The sequence below is a fragment of the Triticum urartu genome, unplaced genomic scaffold (genome assembly GCF_003073215.2).
Source record: "Triticum urartu cultivar G1812 unplaced genomic scaffold, Tu2.1 TuUngrouped_contig_3836, whole genome shotgun sequence".
Taxonomy (NCBI): domain Eukaryota; kingdom Viridiplantae; phylum Streptophyta; class Magnoliopsida; order Poales; family Poaceae; genus Triticum; species Triticum urartu.
In genome coordinates, this window is record NW_024114388.1 from 20096 (window position 1) to 46724 (window position 26629).

Sequence of the window (26629 nt, forward strand, 5' to 3'; positions counted from 1 at the left end):
CATGTGAGTGGAGTGAGTGAGGCTAAAGTTTAGTCCCACCCCGGAAGTTGAGAGAGAGTTGCACCTCTTTATAAGGTGAGCTCTTCTACCACTTGTATGAGCATGAGAAGAGGAGACCTACACGCGCGCTCCTCTCCTCGCTCGCTCGCCACGCCACGCCTCGTCACGACGCCGCGCGGTTGCGGGATTGAGCCGAGCCGAGGACAGAGCTATGCACGTTGTCTATATTTTTGCTGCATGGGAAAATTAATGAGTCATTAATTAATAATTAACGGACGCGTTAATTACTGAACCGTTTCCGATTCTTTTGGATCGTGACGACTCGGACGTGGGGTTTACTCCCACGACCTACCCGGCCCGCACTATATAGTCAGGCAGACGTCTACCCTAGCCGCCGCCGCTTCGTATGGTTTCTCACCACCGTTCCAGATCATTGCGCCGCCAAGCAAGTCTTCTCCATCCCTCCTTCCGGCGTGCACCGCGAGAAGGGACAGCAGGCCTCCGGAACCCCGCCTCTCGTGATCCTGTACGGGAGAGGGGCGATCAGGTTTTTGGGGAGCGCACTCGCGCGACTGCTGGCAGCGACGACTTCGCGAACGACGACTTCTTCCCCGACCTCGGCAACCTCGTCCTCGACGACATGGGCGACAACGTCAACGCCGGCGGTGCTGCACCCGCTGCACCGTATGTGATTCTATCCTTCCTGTTCGAGATCGTGGTAGAATTCATGCTTCTAGTATGTGCCCTAGATGTGATATGTTCATCTGCTATGCTAGTTCGCATGATTAGTTTAATCTCTGCTGCTGTGGTCATGATTTATCTTCTGTTTATTCGGATTAAATCTCGTAGTAATTTGCTCATATTTCCAACAAGAAGCACGGCAGGTCGACCTCTGTGGAAGTCGGATCTGGGTCCCACGGGAGGGCGAAGACGAGCTTCTCCGGCGCGAGCCGTGCGGCGGCGCACAGCACCGATGTGACGGCGCCAGCGCCGGAGATGGGCAGGTGTTCTTCGGAGACGCGGGTCTCGAGGAGGGAGACCGCTGGAGGGGGGCGGGCTATGCGGCCGAGCGCGGCCTGGAGCGACGGGAAGGCGATGCCCCGGAAGGCGAGGTCGTGGAGGTGGGCCCAGAGACCCCGCCACTGGCGGGAGAGGAGGCCGGCGCGCACGGCGGCGGCGGCACAGCCGAGGCGGGCGAGGACCAGGAGGAGAAGATCGTCCGGGAGGGCGCTGAGGTAGTCCGCTCCGCCGACAGGGCCTGGCTTGGAGGAACGCGGCGGCGGCTCGTACCCAACTCCATTGAAGTGAGCAAACCCCTGCCTCGTATGGCTGCAGTGCAGTGAGCCTGACGACTGGGCATCCCTAATAACAATTAATCTTAACATTCTCCTTAATCTATGCTTGATCACGTAGAATCATCTTGGGATTGCCCTGGTAGCTCTATTATCCCAAATGATTCTTGTCCAAAAGTTCCTCATAATTTTTTTTATGAGAATTTGAAACATAAACTCACAAAGAGAAACAGTGTAATGTGATGTTTGAGCTATGATATCTCAAGAAGAGACTCCCTCTGATACTTGCAAGTCCCGAAATCGTCCCATACCAATTCCATGAATATATTTCTGGAATGTAGAATTTGATAGACTTGATAAACAAATCAGCAAGATTTTCGCATGATTTTAACTTGCAAGATGTTTAGTTCCCCGCTTTGCTGAAGATCATGGAGAAAAACCACTTAGGAGAAATATGCTTAGTGATATTACTCCTGATGTATCCAGTTCACATTTGTGCAACACATGCCACATTATCTTCATAGATAATGGTAGGTGATTCTATCGAACCAATTCCACATGACTGTTGTATGTGGTTTATCATTTTGCGAAGCCATACACATTCACATGTTGCTTTAAATAAAGAAATTATTTTAGAACGATTGGTAGATTTTGCCACCAGGGTCTATTTTGAAGACTTCCATGATATTTCAGGGCCACCATGTAGGAACACAAAGCCGGTCTGTGATCTGGCATTATGTGATCAGATAAATAGCCTGCATCTGTGTATCCAATCATATCAAACTCCTGACTTCTGTGGAACTGGAAAAATAGGCCCTTTGTGCCTTGGAGATATCGAAAGATATTCTTCACTCTAGTCCAATGACGTTTGGTGGGAGTTATGCTGTGTCTAGCAAGTAGATTCACTAAAAATGCAATATCAGGCCTCGTGCATTTTGCAGGATACATAAGTGCTCCAACGGCACTAAGGTATGGAACTTCAGGTCCCGACACCTCTTCTCCATCATCCCTTGGCCCGAATGGATCTTTCTCTACGTCTAGAGAATGAACCATCATGGGAGTTTTAGATGGGAAGGATTTTTCCATGTTGAATTTCTCCAATATTTTCTGGATATAGGTAGCTTGGTGTACCATGATACCCGAGGGAAGGTGCTCAAGTTGAATACCTAAGCAAAATTTAGTTTTACCCAAATCCTTCATCTCAAATTTCATCTTTAGGTGATTGCGTGCTTCATCAATGTTTGGTGTGTTGCCAATGATGTTGAGATCATTAACGTACACAGAAATGATGCAAAATCATGTATAGGACTTCTTGATGAACACACATGGGCAATCACTACTATTGGAGTAACCTTTCTGAAGAAGGAACTCACTGAGTCGGTTGTCCACATCCTTCCCGACTGCCTTAAGCCATACAATGACTTATTCAGCTTTACACAATACATGTTGCGTTTTGCACTTTTATTCGGGACAGAGATTTCGCCAGGAACCTTCATATATATGTCCGAATCTAGTGAACCGTAAAGATATGCGGTCACGACGTCCATCAACTGCATAGATAGACGATTTTGCACTGGCAAGGATATACGATATCGGAAAGTGGTACCACTCATTACTGGAGAATATGTTTTAGTGAAATCAATGCCGGGTTTCTGCGTGAAACGTTGTGCTACGAGCCTTGCTTTATATCTCACCACCTCATTGTTCTCATTCCGTTTTCGGAGAAAAAACCCATTTGAATCCCAATAATACTACACGTACACGATCTTCATACAAACCTTTACAGGCAGACGACGTGGCCTCATCTAATTGGCCCCCCCTGATTTTCAGTGGTGGGCCCGCCCTCCTAATTTAATCTCTGTCAATCAACCCCTCAGCCTTGTAAACCCCCTGTAAAATGCCCGTACGTCTAGCATTGCTCTTTGAATCCCACAGGGAAAACACTGGGAGGTGTCGGTATTGCTTCAGTGAATACCTTTCTTTTGTTAAGCGAGGCAATTTCTGAAACCAGTTAATATATAGAGATGTCCGGCATGGGGAAGGATGATTTTGTCCATGTAAGGATGAAAATCATGTCTACGGGGAATTGTCGCTAAAATCATGTCCACGTAAGGATGAAAATAGTTAAATATTTTCAGAAAAAAAGAAATTGAATTGAAGATGGGAGGTATCAACCCCTGCCTCTTATTAGCATATATAAGCGCTCTACCATTTAAGCTACATCCCCATGTTTTATCCTCCAAACTGATCCACCTATTTATATATACTACTTCCTCCGTCCAAAAATATTTACCATCAAAAAAGATAAAAATGAATGTATGTAGAACCAATATACGTCTAGATACATCCTTTTTTATTTATTTTGATGACAAGTATTTCTAGATGGATGGAATATTAATTAAATGCTATTGGGGATTAACCTGCCGGCAGTAATCTTCCATCCCATTCATTCGTGCAAGTGCGAACTTTGCTCCAGGTACCTTAATCTTGTATACGTGCAAGCGTGCGTACAATGGGGTACTCAGTCTAATGATCTGCAGGAGAAACTGATTCTGGTACTTGAGCTCTTGAGAGACCGAACTGTGCCAGCTTCCAGTTTCCGAACATCAAACTGTTCTGCTTCGAGTTTCACATCAACAGCAGTTAGAAGCAGGCCTACTGTTTGCACATATTCAGTTGCCTTAATCTCCCTAAATATACAGAGAAGGATATACTAGTTTAAGAATGGCTCTGTAAAGATTTGCCATCCTGAGTGCTGGATTTCTCTTGGAAATTCAGAGGGCCATAAAAGAGGGAAATGTCGAAACAAGACATATTCCTTGATGTCTTGGTGCCAAGACAATCTGAACATTCTCTCGTGTCTTGCTGTTACATACACTACATCAGTACATTACTTGGAGCACATACATCAGCAAACACAGAAGGTGTAGGATCTGACTTGTTCAATACAGTAGAATCTCTGACTTGACTTTACTAAGCAAAAGTTGTGAACAAACTCTCTCAGCTGGTCAATAGTGACGTTGCAAGGTGACACAGGGAATAGATAGAATGAATACAGAGATGCATATTTGTTCATCAGTTCAGAGAAGAGAGGAAACACACCATAATTCACACACGAATACGGTGGGCTGATCACTAGTAAGCATCAAAATAAAGAGTTTTTTTAATCAAAATAAAGAGCTAGGAAGTGCACATTCTCTGCTGCTCGATATACTTGTGGCGAAGAACAAGGGCATCAAAACAAAATGACCACGAAAAGCAATAGAAATCATAGGGCTAGCAGACTCACTTGCAGCCCAAGACTGGCATATATTGGCTGCGCAGAATAACTTGGACAACTAAAATATGACTAAGGGTGCAACAGTCTGAGCCTACAGCAGCAGGCGCACTGCCAAAACAACACCTCATTTTACGGGTTGAAGAAACCAAGCAAAATCCTGAAACCAACTAATATATAGAGATATCCGGCGTGGGGAGGGATGAACTTGTGCGTGTAAGGATGAAAATCATGCCTGCAGGCAATTTTGGCTGTGATGCATTAATCCTGCAGTGGAGGCAAATTCAAACCAGCTCCGGTTATTATCACAACGTGCAAATATAGTCATGCAGTTACATGTAGAAGATCGTTGTAACTAGCAAATAAATCGCAATATATGCTGACATCAGAGACAAAAATAGCAGAGTAGCTTTGGGCGGCCAAACCTAAAGACCAACGAAATTGAGGTAGACAACTAACTTCAGCTAATAATTTTTTTTCTTTGGTTAATGAGTATAGATGCAAAAAAGAAAGGGTATATAAAGTATAGAAGATTGCATCAAGCAAAATCGCAACTAAGGAAAGAAACCTACATAAAGTTTTTTTGAATATTTTAACCCCATCAGTCATTCACCTTCAGTTTTATAAAAATACAAGGGAATGTGCATAAAAATTCAGTAGTAATATATCATATGTTTTTTCTCTAACACGCATTGAAAGCATGCCACTGTGTATTAGTACTAATAACTATTACTCCTTTTGTCTCATAATATAACATGTTATTACATCCAATACGTGAGTATATTGGATGTAATAACATCTTATATTATGGGACAGAGGGAGTAACATATTAACGTGATAACTGGATATATGTACAAACAAACCTTATAATTGGCATGTAAACGACACATTGCAACAGCTATAGAGATTTCGAGCAACATGAAAATCAATGACAACTTGACTTTGTATTCTTGTTGCATCTAAGAGCATGCAAAAATCATGAATGCAGAACCTTGGAGAACCGAGGCGGGCGAGGACCAGGAGCAGAAGGTCGTCAGGGAGGGCGCTGAGGTAGTCCGCTCCGCCGCCTTGGTCTGGCTCGGAGGTTCCCAACTCCATTGAAGCTTGCAAAGCCTTGCAGATTTGCAGTGTAGTGAGTGAGAAACGGACGGTCAGCTAGGGCACCCAATACCCCAGGGCCGTGCACGACATAGCAAGGAGCCGGGCCGGCCCATCGGCACGTTTGGCCAAACCAGTTCGTCTAATTTTGGGATGTTTCTTTTTTCTACTTTGCCCGTTTTGGGTGGCTAATAATCTGAAAGAATCTATTTTGTCGTCCCATTCTTCACTTGTGAGATTAACTCTTACACACACCCACGACACACACACTATAGTAGATTATTTTAGTAGAGGATTAATTATTTATGTCGACTTGTCTTTTATATATGTTCTGGCTAGAACAGGTGCCACCACACGTTTTTTTCTTCCATGTATTTATGCAGTATTTATACAACAATTATACATCGCAAAGTTTCATCGTACACAAATTCAATGTTCGTCGTACACAAAGTACTAAACATACATTGTCGTTGTCAATCACTTCTTACCAAGCTTTTAAATCTAGGCCGATATATCACTTTTCAGATTCTATCGATATAAACATAACATGTCATTTTGTAAATATTATTTTTAAACATATCATCTTATATGGACCGAAATATCGACCGGCATGGCCGATATCTAACCCGATATGTCCACCGATATAGAACGATACATAGATGGCAACAATTATTTATTACAATGTAGTGAAATAAGATTATGCATTTACAACTTCATTATATATTATCAAAGTCATGCACAATGTTACCGAAAAAGGCTTTCGACCCGTTTTCTATATAAAACACCAACCAACCACAATCTGATACAAACACACGCCACCCCAACTCACGCACACACACAAGGCATGATACATAGGCGCTAGACGTAGCAACACCACACCCGACCAGTACAAGAGCTTCCGGGATCCTCAACCGTGGACATGCCACCGCGAAGAGATGAAGCTGCAGACGATGGACCGTGAGCTCCAAGGTGGTGCCTTTAGGAAGGTTACGACACCAAAGTGTCAGCACCGCCCGAACCGAGGGTCAGGGTTTCCCCTGGAGCAACACGACGGGCAATGAGGACCGCGACGACGCCTTCAAGAAGGGGACGAACTCGCTGCCGCCGGACTGCCCAAAGACAGAGCAGGTTTTCACCCCGCTCCACGCTCACTGCCCCTGGCATAGGTACGAAGGCCGCACCACCACCACCGATCGTCATCCCCCGGCCACCACACAGCCCACACGACCATGGCACCGGGCAGCACCTGAGCCACGGCCTCCGCCTGTGAGCACCGGGCTTCCACCACCAGAGCCGCCGCCCTGGCATCCAAGACCACCACACCTCCCTCCACACTGACCACCGGACGCTGCTGTCAGAAAGGCAGGCCCTTTGGGCGAGAATGGGACCCAGCCGGCCGAAACCGGACGGAGGAAAGCCACCGGCGGCCGCCTGGCACACCGCAGCCACCTCGCCATTTCTCGAACCGGCGCCAGGCCGCCTTCGCCACCCCTGGCAACAGCAAAAACCCGGAGGCACCCCTGCCAACCCCCGGAGCACCCCTACCACCGTGGCCAGCCAAAGACGAGGAGTGTCGAGCCACCGTGCTCCACCCTCCAGCCGCACCTCCAACCGCAGCTCCAAGCACCCCCAAGCATCAGGAGAGGGGGGCCGAACCGCCGCTACTGCGCTGCCACCCCAACCAGCCGACATGGCCCCGATCGAGGTGGGCGCCCGCAGCCCAAGCCTTCCGAGGCCCGCACCGCTGAGTAGCCAGATCTGGCCGAGCCGTCGTCAAAGTCGCAACCGCCGTCCCTGACCAGCAACACGCGCCACCATCTCCCACCTCCACCAGGAAGGAAGGACCTAGCAGAGGTGGCCGCCCGCCGACAGCGCCGCCCGCGGCCCTCGCCGCCACAGGGCCAGATCCGGCCGAGGCACCGCATCCAGACCCCGGGCACGGCCCGCCTCGTCGCATCCCACCGCGCCCGCCGGAGAGCCCTGTGCCACCCGCAGAGCCGCCGCCGCGTCCCGCGCTCCGCAGCGCCCTGGTCCGACCGCGCCGGCCCACGCCAGCCCCAGCCGCACAATGGGGTTAGAATCCCCGCCGCCGCCGCCGCCGCCGGCCGGGCTTCGCCCGGGCGCGCCCTCTGGCTGCGGCAGGAGGGGGGAGAGGGGAGGGGAAGTGGAGAGGCGCCGGCGGGTAGGGTTCCTCCCCTGCCGCCCGTGGGGGCGCCAGAGGAGGGGAGTGGTCGTCTGGTTTGAGGCTAAGATTCGCACAATGTTACTCCATATTACCCCACACTACTATTAAGATTCTACCTATAAGGTTTCTCCTAGTAGTGTTTGTTTGCGCTAGACTTTATGTATGACCCCGTTCTACACATGGTGATCTAGGTGAAATTCTCAATATTTTTGCCCAGACCACGACAAGGTAACGCAATAAGTTATTATATAGTGTATCCTAAGAAAAACAAGTTACTACATTTGCTACAGAAATACACTTCATATAACCAGTATTTTTTTTTCTCGGTTTTGTCGCAAATACACATTTGAGAGTTGCCTGATCTCCATGATAGTAGTGCAGAGACCGGCAACTTACATGACAATGAAGCACAGACAAAGGCAACAATCATCTAAACCTGAACCAGACGGCTCTTATTCTGGAAAGTGGCGGCGATGGCAGACATGCAGAGGAAAATGTGGAAGGTAGGGTTTTGCTGCCGTCAGTCGACGTAAATAGCTGGGCTAGACACTACGTGACCCGCCAGAGCAACGCCATGCGGCGGCACCGGTCCGATGGAGGAGACGAGTTTCGGACTGTCGGGTTTCCTGGCGTTTTCGCGTGGGACCCCGTCGTCAGTCCGACGTGGCGGGCGCATCTGAGCACCCCCATATCCGCCTCATATTTAGGCTAGATATGAGGGGTACTGGTCAGCCCGGCGTTTGAGTCCCGTTTGAGGGGGGCATCTGGATCGAAAAATCGTGACCGGTCAGTGACCGGACGGACCGCCTGAGTGTTTGAGGCCGGTTTAAGACGCCTGGCTGTAGATGCTCTAAACGCTCTTATATTTCTTTACTGAGTATATCCTAAAGAAACAAGTTACTACATTTGCTAGAGAAACGCACTTCATATGACCAGTATTCTTCTTTTCTGTCAGTTTTGTCTCAAATGCACATTCGAGAATTGCCAATTTGCCATCATATTAGCACTGATGAATCACGGACAAAGGCAACAATCATCTAAACCTGAACAAACGGCTCTTATTCTGCCATGCATGCATGCTGGTTGGTTACCTTCGTAGCCAACCAAACTTGAGACATCTCCGTCACCACGTAGCATAATCAATTGATCATTTCGACGATTGATCAACTGTTGACGACCCTGCAGTTGCGCCTGATCTGGCCGCTGGCCCCTGTGAGGGGGGCGATGTTGCCCATCTTGATCATGGCGGTCACGAAGTCGGCGGCGAAGAGCGCCGGGTTGGAGCCGTACTGGCGCACCAGCGCGTCCTGGGAGCCGCCGTTGAAGAGCTCCTGGTCCGAGTGTAGCAGGCCGCGCTGGGCGACCAGGTTGCGGTAGTAGGCGTTGTCGAAGACGAGCTGGGTCTGCGCATCGAACGGCGCCAGGTTGGCGTCGCCGGCAGGGGCCGCGGCGGGGCATGTCTGCCGGCGCAGCGCCGCGAAGGCCGGGTCGATGTTGGTGCCGTTGTAGATGTGGTCGCGGAAGAACTGGCACTGCGAGAAGCCGATGGTGTGCGCGCCGGAGAGCGCCGTGAGGTCGCGCGGGGTCAGCTGCTTCTTGTCGAACGCGCGGATGAGCTGGTCGAGGTTCAGCGTCGGCCCTGGGAGGTCGGCGTTCGCCTCTGCCAGGCTCGCCGTCGTCGAGTCCCGCCGGCCCAGCGGCACCGCCCAGCTCGGCCCGCCTAGCTGCAGGAACGACCGGTCCAAGTGTTGTCAGCATTAATTAAATATTCAGCCACTAGCATTTTGACGCTATGCATGCACGTGCAGTGTCCATTGTTGTATGTACCAGAAACGTGCCGTCGCGTGCGGCAAGGGCGACGATGTCGGCGCAGGAGACGACGCCGGGGCAGACAAGCTCCACGGTGGCCTTGATCCGGTCGATCACCTCGTAGCCGCGCACGGAGTTCACGTTCGGGAAGGCCGTCTTCTCGCCGACGAAGCTGCCCACATCATCCAGAAGAATGGATCCGTCACAGCCCTGACAAAAAATCCACCATTAACCCTGACCTTGTCCGTGAAAAAGGAACCCATCAATCGTAATCTAACTACGCTCGCTCCCTAGATAGCTAAATCGATCTACATATAGTTACTTGAACAAAGCAGTCATGGAAGTGGAGCCTGAGGAGGGAGGCGCCCATTCGGCGCTCGGCGAGGAGCGCGGCGATCATGGTGGCGCGCACGGTGAGCTCCAGCAGGGGGCAGCTCGTGGCGTAGAAGGACGGCGAGAGCTGCCCATATGCGGCGGAGGAGAGGAGGGAGAGGGCGAGCAAGAAATGCCATGTCCTGGAAGCCATGGCCGATATGCTAAGCTCACAAATTGATCTAGCTAAACTCAGTGTAGGATAGCTCAGTAGCTTGCTTAGCTGCCTATTTATAGTGGTCTGTATTGCATGAAATGCATGTAGGATGGTCAAAGTTAGGCCGCGAGGTCCTTCTCTGGTTGACAAAGCGCAACACAACTCTACGTAGATGCCAGAAACTGATCTATCATCACATAATGCCCACATGCCATGTCACTAGCAAGTGGCATTTCGTGTATATACGAATAATTATATAAGCAAGCTTTCGTGTGCGGTTATGGATCTTTCTGGGTAAAGATCACATTCGGCCAGCTAATTCCAATAATGTCTTCACATGCCCCATGCTCTTCATGAACTACTTTGTAATGTTATCTTAATTAATCTGATAAGATCAGAGTTATTATAATGTCTAGAGATGTATATTGTACATATTGATTTGGTGATGGGACATTGGAACGGAGAAGTATGTAACCCGTGATTTGTATACCTGTCAAGTCACGATAGCAGCAACTGCGGGCACACAAAGTAGGGTCCGCATAAGTCTGGTCACTAGGCATGCAAATTTGAAACCTTGAGGGTACCCCCCCCTTTGACCCTCTTTAATTTAACTAAATGAACTAAATTATCAGATTCACTTCATTTTTGAAACTTCAGTTCATTTGGTTACACTAAGTAAGGTCGGTGGGTACCCAAAAGGTTCTAAATTTGCATCTTTATTGGTCACCATAGGAGTACATACATTATCCCCGTTGTGTAGAGCTCATAAACGTGTATGTTATCTGCTCTGATCCGTTAGTTTTGGTTTCCACGACTGCCCATGATGGCCATTAGAACATTTTGTTTTGACGGACATTTGGGCCCGAGGAGGCCGCGGAGTGGGCCGACTTGCTGGCAACCCTCCGTCGGTGCTTGCGGACTATCTAGACACCGTTTCTTGGTACTTTACCCCCTCGGGGATCTTCTTGGCCGGCCTGCGTACCATCTCTTTTGCCGTCGGGCGCCCCTTTCTCTGAACCCTTCCACTTTGGAAGGCGCCCATGCCAGTCAAGATCAAAATCTTTGTCTAGCAACTATTGCGGGATCGCCTCCCATCTGGGATGGAGGTGGTCAAACAACATGGCCCTAGAGATGGTATGTTCCCCCTCTGTGTTTGTTCCAGAGAGTGGAATACACATCTTTTCGCCTGCTCGGCGGAGAGGCTGCTTTTGAGCTTTGTCTGTGAGGCTCGGGGGTCCGACTGGGAGGCCCTAGACCTGGCTGGGTTCATCCAAACCCTTGCCAACCAAACCGGAAGGAGAGACGCCTCTTATGGCTTGTGTTCGCGGCGCTAGCTTGGACACTGTGGACAACGCGTAACAAGATGGTTATTCAGCTGGTGTTCCTTGCGCGAGCCTCTGATTCTATCTTCAAATTCCTTGCTTTCTTGCAACACTGGCACTTGTTTTCTCGGCAGTGGAATCGCGATGGCTTGGCTCCATGAAGGATGTGATGACTTCTACAACACGTCGTCCAGCTTCGCTGCAAACCTCCTGAGATGTTGGCCACTTGGTGATATCTTTTTCACCTTTTCTTTTTGGTTTTTTAATTGGGTGTATTTATGCCGATGCTTTCATTTCATAATGTAGTGTGTTCACGCTTTTTGAGATTTAACTTTGGAACAAATTTAACCAACATGGGCGACTGCGGCGGGAGCATGACAAATACCTTTGCATTTGTATTTGAAAGATGTTTTCAAAGGTATATTTTTCAGTAAAATGATTTATGTATTATTGATCTAATTTATGGTCAAAGTTGAATCTCGAAAAGCGTGGGCTCACTACATTATGAAATGGAGAGAGTAATAGATTTTGATAATTCATTCCGAAAGAAAGAAAATTATGACACCCCACTGTGAGAAACAATTATTTGAAGACCTTCTCGTCCTCCTATATCAGTGTGAAAATGGATTTAAGCAACAAAGGTAAGTGGGTGACGGTTCGTTTGAGGTACGTTAATCTTTCTATGAAAGATCATGCTCTTTAGGAGCTTTCTTCCCCTGAGTATATTATAGATCAATATTGACGCGGGTTTTGTGGAGGGCACTAGATCAGCCAGCGTAAGAGTTGTTTTCAGGAATCATCTTGGCGATGTCATTTCTTCGTGGGACTTTATTGGGTCGTGTACCTGTGTGGATGGAGCGGAACTTTTAGCGTGCCTCGTCGGATTATACATCGGTATTTCTCTCCACAAAATCAATTATTTTCGAAATTGATTGCTCATTTATGGTATCTTTTCTGGCGAATGAAACGATGGACAGGTCCCCTCTCGTTGATCTCAAAAAGGAAGTGTTGAGTGTTTCAACGTTTATTAGTAATCTTATAAGATTATTATGATTAATCGGCAGGCCAATATAATAGCGCGTGAGATTGCTAAGTTTAGTTTTGATAATAGGCCTGATGGTGTGCTTTGTAAAAGCGTTCTGTCCTATGTGGTAAATTCTGTAATGAACGACTGTAAGAACCATTTAATTAATATATGGAAAGGGGTTTTCATTTTTTTAAACTCCTGTCCAAGTACATTTGCGCGCTAGAAATTTGCAGTCGTCCGAGATGCTAGAAAGTTGCATAGCACGCCTAACTCCCAACCGTATTGTATTGTTGCTTCCCTTCTCCATCACCCGTACGTCAACAATTAGGATCATGGCTTGTCGCTAGCAGCACGAACGCACCGCACCGGCCGGCCGATCAGAAGAAATTAAAGGGCATGCAGATGCAGGCTCGTCTCTTCTGAAAGATTACTAATAAACGGCATGCAGATCAGTGCTGGAGATGGTATGTTCCCCCTCTGTGTTTGCTCCGTGTGGCTTTACTCAGCAGTGGCACACACGTAGCTCTCGTTCCCAGCCGGAGACCGGCCGTGTCCGGTGGCTTGCTCCTTTTCTGTGTTCTGGTACGATCGATGGAGCTGAACGAATGTGAACTGCATTCTTTGTAGGGCCGAACTGATCGATCGATGCTGGGCTCCTGTGCTGCTGAACTTAAATATTGTTATTATCTGATGTGTACGTGTCCACATATCCAACAAACTTCCAATTTTACACGGTTGTCATTTGCGATGTGGCCTGCATGCAGCACTGTTACATACGTATTGTGTTTTTGTACGTTCTTGTGGTTGGATGGGTTGGCACGAATTATCCCTGATTTGTCATATTTGATTTGATACGTGCGTGGGATTTAATTAGTTTAACTGTTTGCATAGGAGAGGTTCTGGCTTATCTTCTTCGGTTCCTGTAATCACTTCTAGAATTGGATATTGTCCCGTCTCCCGTGTGCCGGTGTGCCAAGAAGCACACACGAAACGTAGCTAGAAACCTCGGAAAATTCATTACCGGGCGTTCTGAAAATAGACACTGGGTGCAGTTCTGCTTTTCTTTTTACGCGAAACAGTTGGGCAAAAAGAGAGAGGCTTCTCAAACTGACATATCAATCCACATATAAGCACATGCTTCCATCTTCACCACTGAACCAAGTACAATCATGCATTAACCAAGCTCAATAGCAAGAATTAACATTCAAACAGGAACAAAGTCTCCCTAAAAAAAAACAGGAACAAAGTCAACACCGAAACGTAGCATCTCACACTCAGCTGATGAGCTTACATGATATCTAAGATGAAGCAACAGCTCAGTAACCAAGACATAAGTTTACCGTCCATTCCCCTAGAACGCGGATGGATTACGCGGACCGGATGTAAACACGGATCGAATACGAAAGCATAAGTGAGGAGGTGAAAATAGGGCTTACAGCCATTGCTAAAGTGCTGTGGGTGATGTTGCTGATGCCGATGATGGAGGCCGATGGGTGCCCTGTTGTTTTTCGATCCGCTGAATGCCGTCACTGGTGTGAGATTGAAGAATGGGGAATTGGAGAGAGCAAGGTTGTCAGAATCGCGATTTTGAATCGGATCGGAGCTCTGATGGTAGGATCGCAAATCGTAGAATCTTCACTATCAGGATCGTAAAAACGTAGATTCTATAAACTAAAATCGTAGAATCAGAGGAGTTAGTTTGGATCGTAAAGTCATAGAATCGTATAACAGAATCGCGATTCTGACAACCTTGGGAGAGAGGGGTGAGGGTAATTATTCCCGGCGGTTCGGGAAACAACGCGACGTCTCGAACATGGCTCCTCGCGTGCAGCAGCTGCTGCCCACGTGCATCCCACGGGCATGGTTGTGGAGAAATTGCCGATTTGGTGGTTCCCTACGGGCCTGGCACCAAGGTGCTTTAAGTTTTCTGCTATGCAGGGCAAACAGTGAACGAAGGTAACCAAACAACATATTTTCCTCTCGCGCGTGTCTAGTTGGGCCTCATGCAGGCTACCAAACATGCCCCCAGCAATCTTTCAAAATGATCGAGCCCCGGCTAGCTCTAGTTGCTTCTTCCTCAACAGAATTTGCAACGACAATGCCACTCCACTCCATCGTTCTCCTGGGTTTTAGAGTGAACCGTAAAACAATTTTGCGGGCAGTTAAGGCCCGGCGCAGAACAAATCTTACAAACCGTACACAAAATTTAAAAACCTAAACATAGTTTCGTTCCTGCTACATAGTTCGTCCGGAACACATCGAAGATCATTAACATGCATAAACTAAAAACATAGATAAAATTTAGCTCGATGTCGGGGCGGCGGCTCATGGCTTGACATTAAGGTAGTACTCGCACGCCGACCGGTAGAGCACGTTCGCGAGCTCGAACACGTCCTTCGTCGAGCCATCGACGGCGGCGCCATCTTCACCGGCCACCACCACGTCCTTCGTGGCGGCGAGCTCGGTCGCCGCATCATGAGGCCCCTTGGTCGTTGACCTAAGGTGGCCGTCGAGCTCGTTGAAGGGGCTCCATGCGCCCCGGCCGCCGCTGCAGGAGAGCACGCCGCGCTCGCGCGCTTTCCTCGAACACCTGGCTCAACGGCAGGCCGACTAGAGTGCCGACCTCCATGTCGTGCTGGACACACTTGCGCGGTGGCGACCCGTCGGCGTCCCCCACGTCCTCGAGCACCTTCCGCCATGGATCTGCGAGAGAGGGCAAAAAACGGCCAAAATCGCTCACCGGAGAAATGAAATGAAGGTGGCGGAGATGAGAGGATTGCGGCGGAGGGGACGGAGCTTATTCAAGACAGGAACCCTAAAATGCCTCCTATAGATATAGCGGCAGATATAGCGATTTGCGGGCCGCCCATATATTTTTTACGGGCCAGGGGAATTTTAGCGCACCTGTTCCGGCCCGAAAAAGCCCGAAATTGTAAAGTGGCCGGAAATATATGGGTCGGCGGCGGTATAGCGCATCTGCTAGAATTGTTCTAAGAGATGCCTCCATGGAGATCTCCTATACATCGCTTCAGGCGCCACTTTGTCTCTATACAGCATGAAGCAGCTTGTATGGGCCGGCCCATCTAAATCATGTGCTACTGTTTCCTCACCTAGGTTTTTTCCTGGTTTGTGTTCAATAGGCCAGTGGACCAGTTGACCTGAGCACCAAAAATAAAAAAATAAATTATTGAAAAAAGTTCATAAATTTGAAAAAAATACATTTTTTAAAAAAGTTCATATCTTTTGGAAAAAGTAAATGTAAATTTTGAAAAATATTGTAAATTTCAATAGACCCGGTAATTTAAGAAAGTTAGACAAGACCCGGTTTGGAAAAACAACACAAAGAAAGCATCGGGAGCTTCCAAAAGCTTGCCAAAACCGGGTTCGGTAGCTTAATCCGAACAAAATCCCGCTATTATCATGTGCCGGCCCTTTGCTAGCAAGGGCGAATCGAGCATGTGCGCTAGTTAACATAATAGCCTGTAACTGGCGGCGCATATATAGCTTGCTTATAGGAGATGTTGGTTCGGTCCAGTAGCGCTGTTGGTTGTATCGTTTTCCATTTTGTTTTTATATTTCCCCCTTTTTATCTTTTCCAAAAATACTAAATACATAAATGTTTCACAAATAATTACTTTAGTTTAAAAAAACATTTGCAGTGCTAAAAAATGTTGTTACATTAAAAAAATGTTTCAACACATTCCAATTTGTTTTTGAAAAAAATGTACTTAAAAATATTAATCATGTATTTGAGAATGGCAAACGTATATCAAATAAAATATACAGATGTATACGAAAATGTACAATTTGTATAATTTTTTGACATCAATACATGTATTTGAAAAAAGTTTATCATTGTATTTAAAATATGTTAATAATTGTATTTAAAAAGTATTAAATCATGTATTTAAAAGGTATACACCAAAACGAACCAAGAGTGTATGTTCCTCCCTTCGTTCCACAATCTAAAATGTGGACACATGCCAATGTTCAACTTAGAGCAACAATTGAACTAACGGTTAGTTAGTTATAAGATAAGAACTGCCAAGTGTCTATAAAAATGAGTACAACGTATCATTTTAATGTCATATCGACGCCAACACGTGTTAGGATAGCATATATTCTTGCATGCTTAGCGTATTATCTCAGCTGATTCTATATGATTTTCAGAATAGATCGATCGATTCTGTTCGGTTCTATTGTATAGCTGGCAACCTTATCTTTTGTATTACATACTACATATTCTTTGGAATACAACGTTCCGCACATGTGTGGGAAATCTTCTCATACACTTCAGTTTGCATTAATGTACACTACAATACCGAAGTTAGACTATGTAGGTTCTCCCTTCTCTCACAATCTAAAGTGTGGACAAACATCAACGTTCAACTTAGACCAACAATTGAAAGTGTTCAATAAATATGATTACAATGTGTTATTTTCATGCCATATCGCTTGCAAAAATCATTTGTCTGCTTGATGGGTTCTGTCTTTCATCCACTCGATCGATCATCCTGAGGTTGTGCAGTGGACGAAGTAATGTTGATTGATTAGGCAAACCGAGGCAGCATCAGGTGCCGGCCAATGCAAACCACCACTTTCCTTTTGCGTTTGAACAGGGTAACGGGAAAGTGAAGAGCCAAGCTAGCTCGTTGGGCATCTCTGCAGCTCTAGGTTGTCGCCAACCTAGCTGGTCCTGGAGGGGAACGCGTGAAAAACGAAGGACCAGAAGTGGCTGGACGTGCATGGATGGAGTGAGGGACAAGTTTCAACATTTTATCGTGAGAGAGACGACGATCATTTTTCACTCTTGTAGCCAAAACAACTCCACAAATTTTCACGTTGTTATCAGCATCTCGCATTAGTGGAGACTGGAATGGAATTGCTGCAGGACGAATGGTCTAACATTCGGACTCCACACTCTTCCTGCCCAAGTTCACACCTAAACCTTCCTCCTAAGCCACACTAATGCAAGCTTCCGTGCCAAAGAAGATACAACTGATTTTTCTTATAAAGAAATTAATCTTCATTGAGCAAATGTCCGGCCTCTGTATAAGAGGATGGCGACATCCAACACGTCCATAATATGTTTTTCAAAGTATGTTTTTCAAAAAAATTGGCATTAAAGCCACAATTTAACCTCAGAATTTTTTGGCATTTCAAAATATGTTTTTCAAAGTGGGTTCATATGTACCCGGGTTCATCCATGCATTTCCCAAGTCATCTAAGGTCAGTTTAGTTTGCATCCACAACCTGATGCCTCGAAAAAACTTGTGCCTGGAGAGGTGATGGTTTTCTGCCTGTCCAGGCTCACATGCGACTGGCTAAGGGTGTGTTTGGTAGGTGCATGAGCTCAAAAGTTTCTTATAGTGATTGTTTGGCATGATGTATGGGCTCACGAGAGGCCTCTCAGCCCTGCTAAGTTGAGCAGGCCCAGATAAGGTGCACGGACGCAGCCATGCTCGCACCAACCCTCAAAAAATGTGCAGAATTTCAAATTTTATTTCAATTCTCAAAAATTGTTTAGAATTACAAATTTTGTTTGATTTTACAAAAAAATCAGAATTTTAAAATTAATGGGATTTTCAAATAAAATCAATTTTTAAAAAAAATCGCAAAAAATGTTAAAAGTTTCAAATTTTGTTTAATTTTTTAGGAAGTGTTCAGAATTTTACAATTTGTTTAAATTTAGAAAAAATGTTGAGAATTTCATATTTTGTTTAATTTAAAAAAATGGCAAAATGTTTTTGATTTCCAAAAAAGTTCACAATTTGTTTAAATTTCAAAGCATGTTCAGAATTTCATATTTTGTTTATATTTACAAAAAATGTTCAGAATTTAAAATTTTGTTTAAATTAAAAAAGGAATTACAAAATGTCGTAAAATTTTCAGATGTTGTTCAGAATTTCAAATTTTCGAAAAATGTTCAGAATTACATTTTAAAAAAATAAAAAAAATTGAAATCCCAAAAATTGTCTAATTTAAGAAAAAGGGAATTCCAAATGTGTTTTAAGTTTTTGTTCACATTTTTCAATTTTTTCCACCATTCAAAAAAATTATTCGGAATTCAAAATTGTTCAACATGTCTAAAACATGCAGGCTGTCAAAGAGTCAGCATGTCTCAGTACATACACCGCTACCGAACAACAAAAAAAGGCATGTGCTCAGCCTGTGTAGAAGGAGAACGACAATGCTATTGTGGGAACTGCTACCATACACACCCTAAGTGCATGCGTACATTTTTCTAAACCAGGCTAAACACAAGAAGCGCCTCCCAGCCAGGCTCGTACAGGCATCTCCAGGCTCCTAACCAAACAACATCCGGGCAGCTTCACGGCAAGACTCAAGCCAGGCACAAAGCGCTCAGGACAGAAGTATCGGATGAAAATATTTGACATGAATGTTTAAAATGTTATAACACTAGCTAGCACTTCCAAAGATCCTAAACTCTAGTTTGTGTTCAAGGAAGTGAAGAAGAAAACATATCATTAGGTAAGTTCAATGCTAGAAAATCAAAATTAGATGAGCTGGCATCAAGAACACTCAAATACTCGATGCTGCTAGCATAAATAATTATAGCAGAAAAATAGTAGTAGTGAGTAGTGAATAGCCTTAATTAAGATCTTTTAGTTCCACTTCGGTAAAATACATCCACCGCTTGTCCAGCTATCGATTCCTTTTCAATTGATAAGAAAAAATATTTCTGTTGTGAATAAAGTGCATACAGCAAATTGCAAAAGGAGATATGACAGTAGAGGGAACTGAATCTGGGAGACAAACATTCAGTAATCTTTCTAAATGATTGAGCCCTGGCTAGATCTAGCTGCTTCTTCCTCAACTGAACCTCCAACATCGCCACCGCTCCACTCCATCGTTCTCCCTGTCTCTGTTCTCTGGATAAGAAATGCCTCCAGGGCCTCCCTCCTCCCTGGACGCAGGCAAAAAAGAAATGACAACGGGCTCACAAAGAATAACATGCTGAAAACAAAAATCAATAAGGCAAGCAGGCCCAAGAATATAAACAAGCTGGCTGAAAGAATCTGGAGACAAATCGTGCCATCAGAAAATCAACTGTGCAGTGTGCACCAACTGAAGAACAACCGACTGTTTTTTAGGGAAAATGTTTTTTTAAGACACCAACAATAATTCACAGCTGAACAAAATGATGAAATGTTAATACAAGTGGGCTTGCCATAACCAAACAATCAATGATAAGCAATGCATCACAGTATTTTTCTTCATGGTGTATGAGCTGTATGCTCAACTTAGATTTGCAGGGAGGAGTTTAGCGCCATTTACCAAAAATTGATCCAGCCTGAAACTGTAACATCTATTCCGCAGAAAAATGTCCATACAAGAGATGAGCCAAGTCAACACCCAACCTGTTCACATGACACAAATTGGTCAAATACACGCACAAGCTTCTCAAGCTGACACATAAATCCATCTATAAACACAGGCTCCAATTCTAACCACTGAATTAAGTACATTCATGTATTAAACAAGGCTCCAAACATGGAAATGGCAACAAATAATGTTCAAACATGAACCAAATCAATGCCCAAACGTAGCATCTCACACTCAACTGATGAGCATAAATGACATCTAAGATGAAGCATCAGCTTGGTAACCAAGACAGAGGTTCACTGTCTGGCATCTTTAGCTCCTGCCACGGCAACCTTCAGAATCTCCAGCATGAAATTCTACTTATCAGATAGCATGTACTCCCTTTGTAAACTAATATTCCCTCCGTCCCAAAATAAGTGTCTCGACTCAAGTATAACTTTGCACTAAAGTTAGTACAAAGTTGGGACACTTATTTTGGGATGGAGGGAGTATAAGATCTTTTAGATCACTAAAGTAGTCATCTAAAAGGTCTTATATTAGCTTACAGAGGGAGTAGGCTGTAAGAGAACAAGGATGTGAGAAAAACATATAACAGAACAAGTTGTACACATATTTTTTGCAATAGCCAAGTGGAAGAACATGTATGAAATAATAGAACAAATCATAACAAAATGGAGTTCTGGTAGTGCCCAGCAGCCAACCTTTGGAATAAACAAACATAGTAGCTAGCAGAGCTTGAGGCACCAGCTTTCGGTAGTAAACCAAATATATGTACTCCAGCTCTTTCATGAAAGCTATGTGACACCCATCAGATCATTAGTTCCCGAGAACAAAAACAAGTGCAGGTGCCATGCCAGCTCTCATACTGGTTAATCGTTGCGATCAGGTTAAGTAACTGAATAAATTATAAGCAGTTGACAAAAGGTTGCTTTCAGGCGACCCCAAGTATAATTAAGCAGTGCTCATGTAAAATACTAGTGCAGTTATGCTCAGATGACTTGTCGAGATCGGAGATGGATGTTTCATTTTGGTCCTATGTCAAGATAAGTTTCCACACTAGGAACAAGTTAATATCACTATATCAGTTCTGCTTGCACAAATTTAAACAGCGTAACTTTAGAGCAGACGTGCAAGATTGGGAGATTAGTCTTTAGCCTATAGCAAGATTGAGATGAACACATTCTTGAACAAGTCATTGCCACATCTATGTATACAATTAAAGAAAGTGATTCATTTTTAAATCCTATCAGTAATGGCACGGTGTTCATGGTCAGGGCATTTGTTTTATATATTAAAGGTGTGCTACCAATACCAGTAAGCTAGAAGTATCAGATGAAAATATTTGACATGAATGATTAAAATGTTAGAACATTAGCTAGCACCTTGTTGCTACGAAAGAAACGAATTGGTGCGACCTAAAAGACTGAATAGTATTTTATTCAAACATGCACAATTTGTTAACTTTAGCACAGAGATCAGCTCTGTTTCTAATGGACGAGAACCATGAACTGTTACATACAAGGAAAATAAGTGATAGAAATGAAGCTTTCAACTTATTGGGATAAAAAAAGGCATGGTGAGACTAGTGGCTGCAGGAATGGACATATTTTTTCCTAAACTGAAGTACATGACTAATATCCAAAAGAAAGCTTATACAATCTTGACAAAAAATACTAGCATGGACTTGAATATTTTTTTGTCTTTCTTTCAGATGAAGAAAAATTTCTGTAAGACAGCACATCATTTTATTTGAACTGATTGACTAGAGCTGGTCCACACGAACGGCCCACCTCAAAGATCCTAAAATCTAGTTTGTGTTCAAGTAAGTGAGGAAGAAAACATATCAGAAGATAAGTTCAATGGTAGAAGAAGAAAACTGGATTAAGCTGGCATCAAGAACATTCACAAATATTCATGGTTGCTAGCACAAATAATTAGCAGAAAAATAGTAGTATTGACTCGCCTTAATTAAGATCTTTTAGTTCCATTTCGGTAAAATACATCCACCGCTTTTCCAGCTATGGGCTCCTTTTCAATTGATAAGGAAAGAAAATTGTGTGGTGAATAAAAGTGCATACAGCAAATTGCAAAAGGAGATATGACAGTAGAGAGAACTGAAACCTGGGAGACAAACATCCAGTCATTTTTCTAAATGATCAAACTCTGGCTAGCTCTAGCTGCTTCTTCCTCAACTGAACCTCCAACGACAATGCCGCTCCACTCCATCATTCCCCCTGTCTCTGTTCTGCATAAGAGATGCCTCCATGGGCCTCCTTCCTGGATGCAGGTAGAGTAAAAGACAACAGGCGCCCAAAGAATAACGGGCTGAAAACAAAAACCAATAAGGCAAGCGGGCCCGACAAACAAGGCTGGCTGTACAAATCTGGAGACAAATCGCGCGATCAGAAAATCAAGCCCCGATTGAGAGCAGTCGACTGTTTTTAAGGAAAAATACCATTTTTTAACGCACACACCAATAATAATTAACCGCTGAACAAAACGATAAAATGTTTATACAAGTGAACTTGACATAACCTAACGGTCCATGATAAGGCAATGCATGACAAAGTGTACAAGCTTAGATTTGCAGGGAGCACTCTACGCCATTTACCGACAATTGATCAGGCCTGAAACTACTGTCCATCCCAGCTTTTAGCAGTTCACTCCACCATATCAGCAGCACCATCAGGCTCCCCGGTCTGAGTGTCGACAGCCCTCCGCTTCCTCGACTGCTGGGACCTGACAAATTCTTCAATGCGCAACTTGAGATCTGTATCTGGTATCAACATGTCTTGAGTGAGCTGGGAGCGGTTGAACGGATCAGTACTGTCACTGAGCAAATGCCGAACAATAACTGGTCGATCTACTGTGACCCGCGACGATGGTAGTATCACAGGATCATTCATCAGAGTATACTGGATCGGATCAAGAAATTCGTCTGGTATGTCCCCAAGGATAGCCTCAGCGTCCATGGCCTCAGCGGCAGCAGCTTTTGCTTTACCTGCAAGTTGCATAAACTCCTGTATGATTTGGGGGTCTACCCCAATCTTCCACAAAATATTAGTTGCGCTAGCAAACAACTGCTCACTGTATGACCTTCCGTCTTTTGAGATTGCAGCTGGGAAGACAGCTTCCTTATCACCCCTTGCAATGTGGACATAGATGGTAGCAATCTGTTTCAATAGCTGCTTCGGTTTGAACTCATACTTCTCTGGATCTTTTACAGTCAAGGATTTCCTCTGGGGACCAGCAAGCTGCAAGAGGAAGTAATTTAACATGCTCGCCACCCTTTCCACCATTTCTGGAAGAAGCAAAGGTGCTGGAATTTGTTCTGACGTGAAAGCAAGCATCCCAACATCCTCATTTGCGAGCTTCATATCAAATCGAGCAATATTCTCTGACTGATGAAACGCGCGCAACCGCTCCTCTCTTTCTTGAGCAGGCCTGCTATCCCATGCAACAGTATTAGCCATTTCAGCCTCTATTTCCTTTAGCTCAAGAATCCTTTTCAAACTCTCATCAAGAAGATAGATGCTATCATTGATAAGGAAGTTCAAAAAATTCAAGTAGACACCCTTTTCCTCTTCTTTAGCCATTTGTCTCCAAGCATTTCGATGACTGGGAACATCCCATAAATACTCAAGAAGCTCAGCAATGTTGTGCCGGATATTAAATTTGTCGAAGAACTGTGTATGGGAGCCAGTGAATTCAATATCCACATAAAGCTTCAGAAGATTCTTGACAAGATAATCGAGACATAGTTGGTGCCCCTCAAATAACGAGGCTGTGGATTTCAAGCCGCTTCTTTGTGGCATCCAGCTTTTCAAAACTTCAACCATCTTTGCTTTCAGGTAAGGATTTTTAATGTAAGAAGAGCTCGCCATGAACATGATGTTGAAATTGAGAAAATTATCCAATGGGAAGCCCTCCAGAGCTTTTGGAATTCTAGAGGTTAGAGCAAGTAAATCCATTGCATCATCAAGAAAATGCTCCGGTATGCAGGAAAATTCCATGGGGCATTCTGATGGCAAAGGCATCTTAAATCCCCCAACTAGGTCTACTGACCACAATATCATTAATCTGTAGAAAGATAGTGCACGCTGAAGAAAAGCACTGTCCCTTAGTATCTGAGATTCATAGCAGAACTGTTCTTGGGATAAGGCTGCAACTATCTTCTCCAAGCGTGTTATATCTTGCTCAAGCTGTGGTGAACTTCCTCCTTGATCTCTGATTGCTTTGTTTGCTTCCAAATCATCTTCACACCTTGCGAGTTCCTGAGAGATATGTTTAAGATCTGCCACAGCTTTCATCACTCCCAAGTTAAGTACCCTTGCCGTCATGAAAAAACATTCGCAAATAAATGAGAAATTCTCTTTATTTGCCTTCCCACTGGCATTATCTTGGCTCCAGCTCTCTATCCATGATGAGACTTCTTCTGAGGAGGCATTTACAGCGGTCAAGCTCTTGAAATCTACTCTTTTGTTGCAGAAGAGGTACTTGACATCAATCTTGCCCTTCATCGACTCCATTTTATCCAAAAAAGGCTCGCACAGACGGAGCATGACAGCACTGAGATTGACAAACATACCCGAACTTGCACATTTCAAAGGGTCCACACGCATGCCAGATCTTCCTGCATTTGTGTTTATCACCGCTGCCAGATATTCAAGGACCTTTTCTCGAGTATCCGAATTCTTAAGCAGCACTAGAAGAACATCCCTCAGCCCATCCTGCAAGCTATTCATAACATTCTGTATTGCTGCGAATGATGACAGTAAATCAGCCGGCCTGCGTGTAGATGCATCAGAGAAGCACTGTTGCCCAACATCAGGCTGGCTTGCGAATTCACGATCGGGAATAGCACTGACATGGAAGAAGGCCCCAAGCAAGCTGCAGATCTCCATGGTTCTTCCTTCCCCAATCAGCATGATTTGATTCTTAGGAATCCACTTGGGGTGCTGCACCAGAGCCTTGGCGCAGTTGGGGATCCCCACCAGCCGCTTCAGCACACGGAGAGGCCGCTGGAAGTCGCCCAGCGCCGATACCTTGTCGACGCTCTGCCTCAGGCGCTCGTACAGCTCGCCCATCACCGGCTCGACGGCGTCATAGTCGGCGTTCCCGAAGAGCTCGTCCAGGAAGCCCCCCGGCGGCGGGGCGCCGGGGGACGGGGCGGAGTCGAGCGGGTCGGCGGCCTCCGCGAGCAGGAAGACGAGCAGCTCGGCGGCGGGGTGGGGCGCGTTGGGGGGCGTCGGGAAGGTGTCCGGGTTCCCCGCGACGATGCGCGCGTAGGAGAGGATGAGGCCGCGGACGTGGGCGATGGACACCCTGAGCCGCGCCTGGAGCGCGGGGTCGCGGATCGTGGAGATCTTGCGGGCCTCGTCCGCGGCGCGGCCGAAGGCGGCGGCGAGGAACCGGAAGGGCGGCGGCGAGGCGTCGGGGAGGGAGAGGCGGTCGATGAGGAGGCGCTCGGCGGCGTCGCGGAGGGCGAGGAGGGGGCGCGACTCGGAGAGGAGCTCGGCGGCGGTGAGCTCGAGGTAGGGCACGGCGGGGTTGGGGGCGGACGGGGGCGCGAGGGAGACGAGGAGGATCTTGCGGAGGATGATGTCCTCGACCTCGTCCGGCGAGCGCTGCGGCCGCGACGGCGCCGGCGCGGACGGGGACGCCATGGGATCGGATGCGGCGGCGGCGGTTGCTGCTGCGTCGACTTCTACGGCGGACTCGCTGGGGTTTGGAGGGTTTGTTTTTTTCTTTTGACGGGAGGGGCTACGCCGACACGTTAGAAGCGTCCCGAAGGCCCCAGATTTTTCCACCAGATAAGCATCGACGCATACTTTACGCCAGGACCCAAGAGAAAACGAAAAATACAACCACGTCCCTGACTTTTGCAAAGAGAACCCCAAAACAGAGAAGGAAAAGGCGATCATGTCAAAACCAACTCCGGTGATATTCATGCATTGCATGGACTTTATCCGATTTCGAGTACCACCGGAGAGACCTCCTCACAGGAGGAGACTTCCGTTGCTGCTGATTGGGACTCGACCTGTTGTTATATACTGAGGCGTCGTGGTAGAGGGTCATGGCCACACCCTTGTAGCCCTCCAAATCCTTTGCCTTGGGCTTGGGCCTCGATGGCGGACTTAACTTCAAGGAGGCCTTCCGCCACAACATCCATGGAGTACCGAACAGCGGCAACCTAGCGGTTGGCAAGGGTGGGAGAGGCAACGGCTATGGCGGCACAAATCTTCTCCTTGGTGGCCTGATGGGTGGCTCCCCAATGGGGAACGGGAAGGGGAGGAGAGACATGGCGGAGGCGAGGTGAGGGGAGTGTGGCGGAGATGGGGGCCCTTGGTGATTCTAAAGCGGAGGGCTCCATGAGAAACAGTGCGGGAAAGGGAGGGGTCTGGTTTTTTTTTGTGGGTCCGGCTGTCAATCCCACGTGACAGACAGTCTGGACTCCTCCGCTCCTCCCCCTTATTTGAAGCTGCAATAGAGGATATAAGGCGGTCCAGACCTAACTCAAGGAGCCCTTTGGATGGCTTTTTTTTCTCCGAACAATCCAGTTCAGGCATACGAGGAAGAAGTAGGGGGGGGGGTGTCCGTTGGATGGGCTTTTTGGTTTGGAGGGAGAAGTAGGGGAGCCCATTGGAGTTGCCTAATAGGATAACGAGTATTTTTGGGTGTAGTTCTTTGTTATAGTTTTTTGTATGTCAAACCTGGATTTAAATGCATTCACAATCATTGAA

General features: G+C 46.1%; 2 protein-coding genes across 5 annotated transcripts; both read right to left on the bottom strand.

Moving 5' to 3' along the window:
- Positions 1–8833: 8833 nt before the first annotated feature.
- Positions 8834–10241, bottom strand: LOC125527423 (peroxidase 70-like). The gene is made up of 3 exons (XM_048691931.1): positions 9984–10241; positions 9680–9871; positions 8834–9576 (listed from the first exon to the last, which is right to left on the bottom strand). The coding sequence occupies exons 1-3, from the start codon at positions 10185–10187 to the stop codon at positions 9016–9018; spliced, it is 957 nt and encodes a 318-aa protein (XP_048547888.1). The 5' UTR covers positions 10188–10241; the 3' UTR covers positions 8834–9015.
- An 8894-nt stretch (positions 10242–19135) lies between these two features.
- Positions 19136–25668, bottom strand: LOC125527421 (probable ubiquitin conjugation factor E4). Of its 4 annotated transcripts, XM_048691930.1 has the most exons (3): positions 20588–25668; positions 19839–19921; positions 19136–19467 (listed from the first exon to the last, which is right to left on the bottom strand). In XM_048691930.1, the coding sequence occupies exon 1, from the start codon at positions 25550–25552 to the stop codon at positions 22547–22549; it is 3006 nt and encodes a 1001-aa protein (XP_048547887.1). In that variant the 5' UTR covers positions 25553–25668; the 3' UTR covers positions 19136–19467; positions 19839–19921; positions 20588–22546. The 4 variants fall into 4 exon arrangements, with proteins under 4 accessions (XP_048547887.1, XP_048547885.1, XP_048547884.1 ...); XM_048691928.1 differs by having other exon boundaries at positions 19136–21914; positions 22008–25668; XM_048691927.1 differs by having other exon boundaries at positions 19136–19921.
- Between the last annotated feature and the right edge of the window lie 961 nt (positions 25669–26629).

Bases quoted from the DNA above. Each gene is read 5' to 3' on its own strand.
- LOC125527421 (XM_048691928.1), bottom strand. From the start codon at position 25,552: ATGGCGTCCCCGTCCGCGCCGGCGCCGTCGCGGCCGCAGCGCTCGCCG.
- LOC125527423 (XM_048691931.1), bottom strand. From the start codon at position 10,187: ATGGCTTCCAGGACATGGCATTTCTTGCTCGCCCTCTCCCTCCTCTCC. The intron at 9,872-9,983 runs GTAACTATATGT...ATTTTTTGTCAG, and splicing joins TCCATGACTGCTTTGTTCAA to GGCTGTGACGGATCCATTCT. The intron at 9,577-9,679 runs GTACATACAACA...TCGTTCCTGCAG, and splicing joins CACGCGACGGCACGTTTCTG to CTAGGCGGGCCGAGCTGGGC.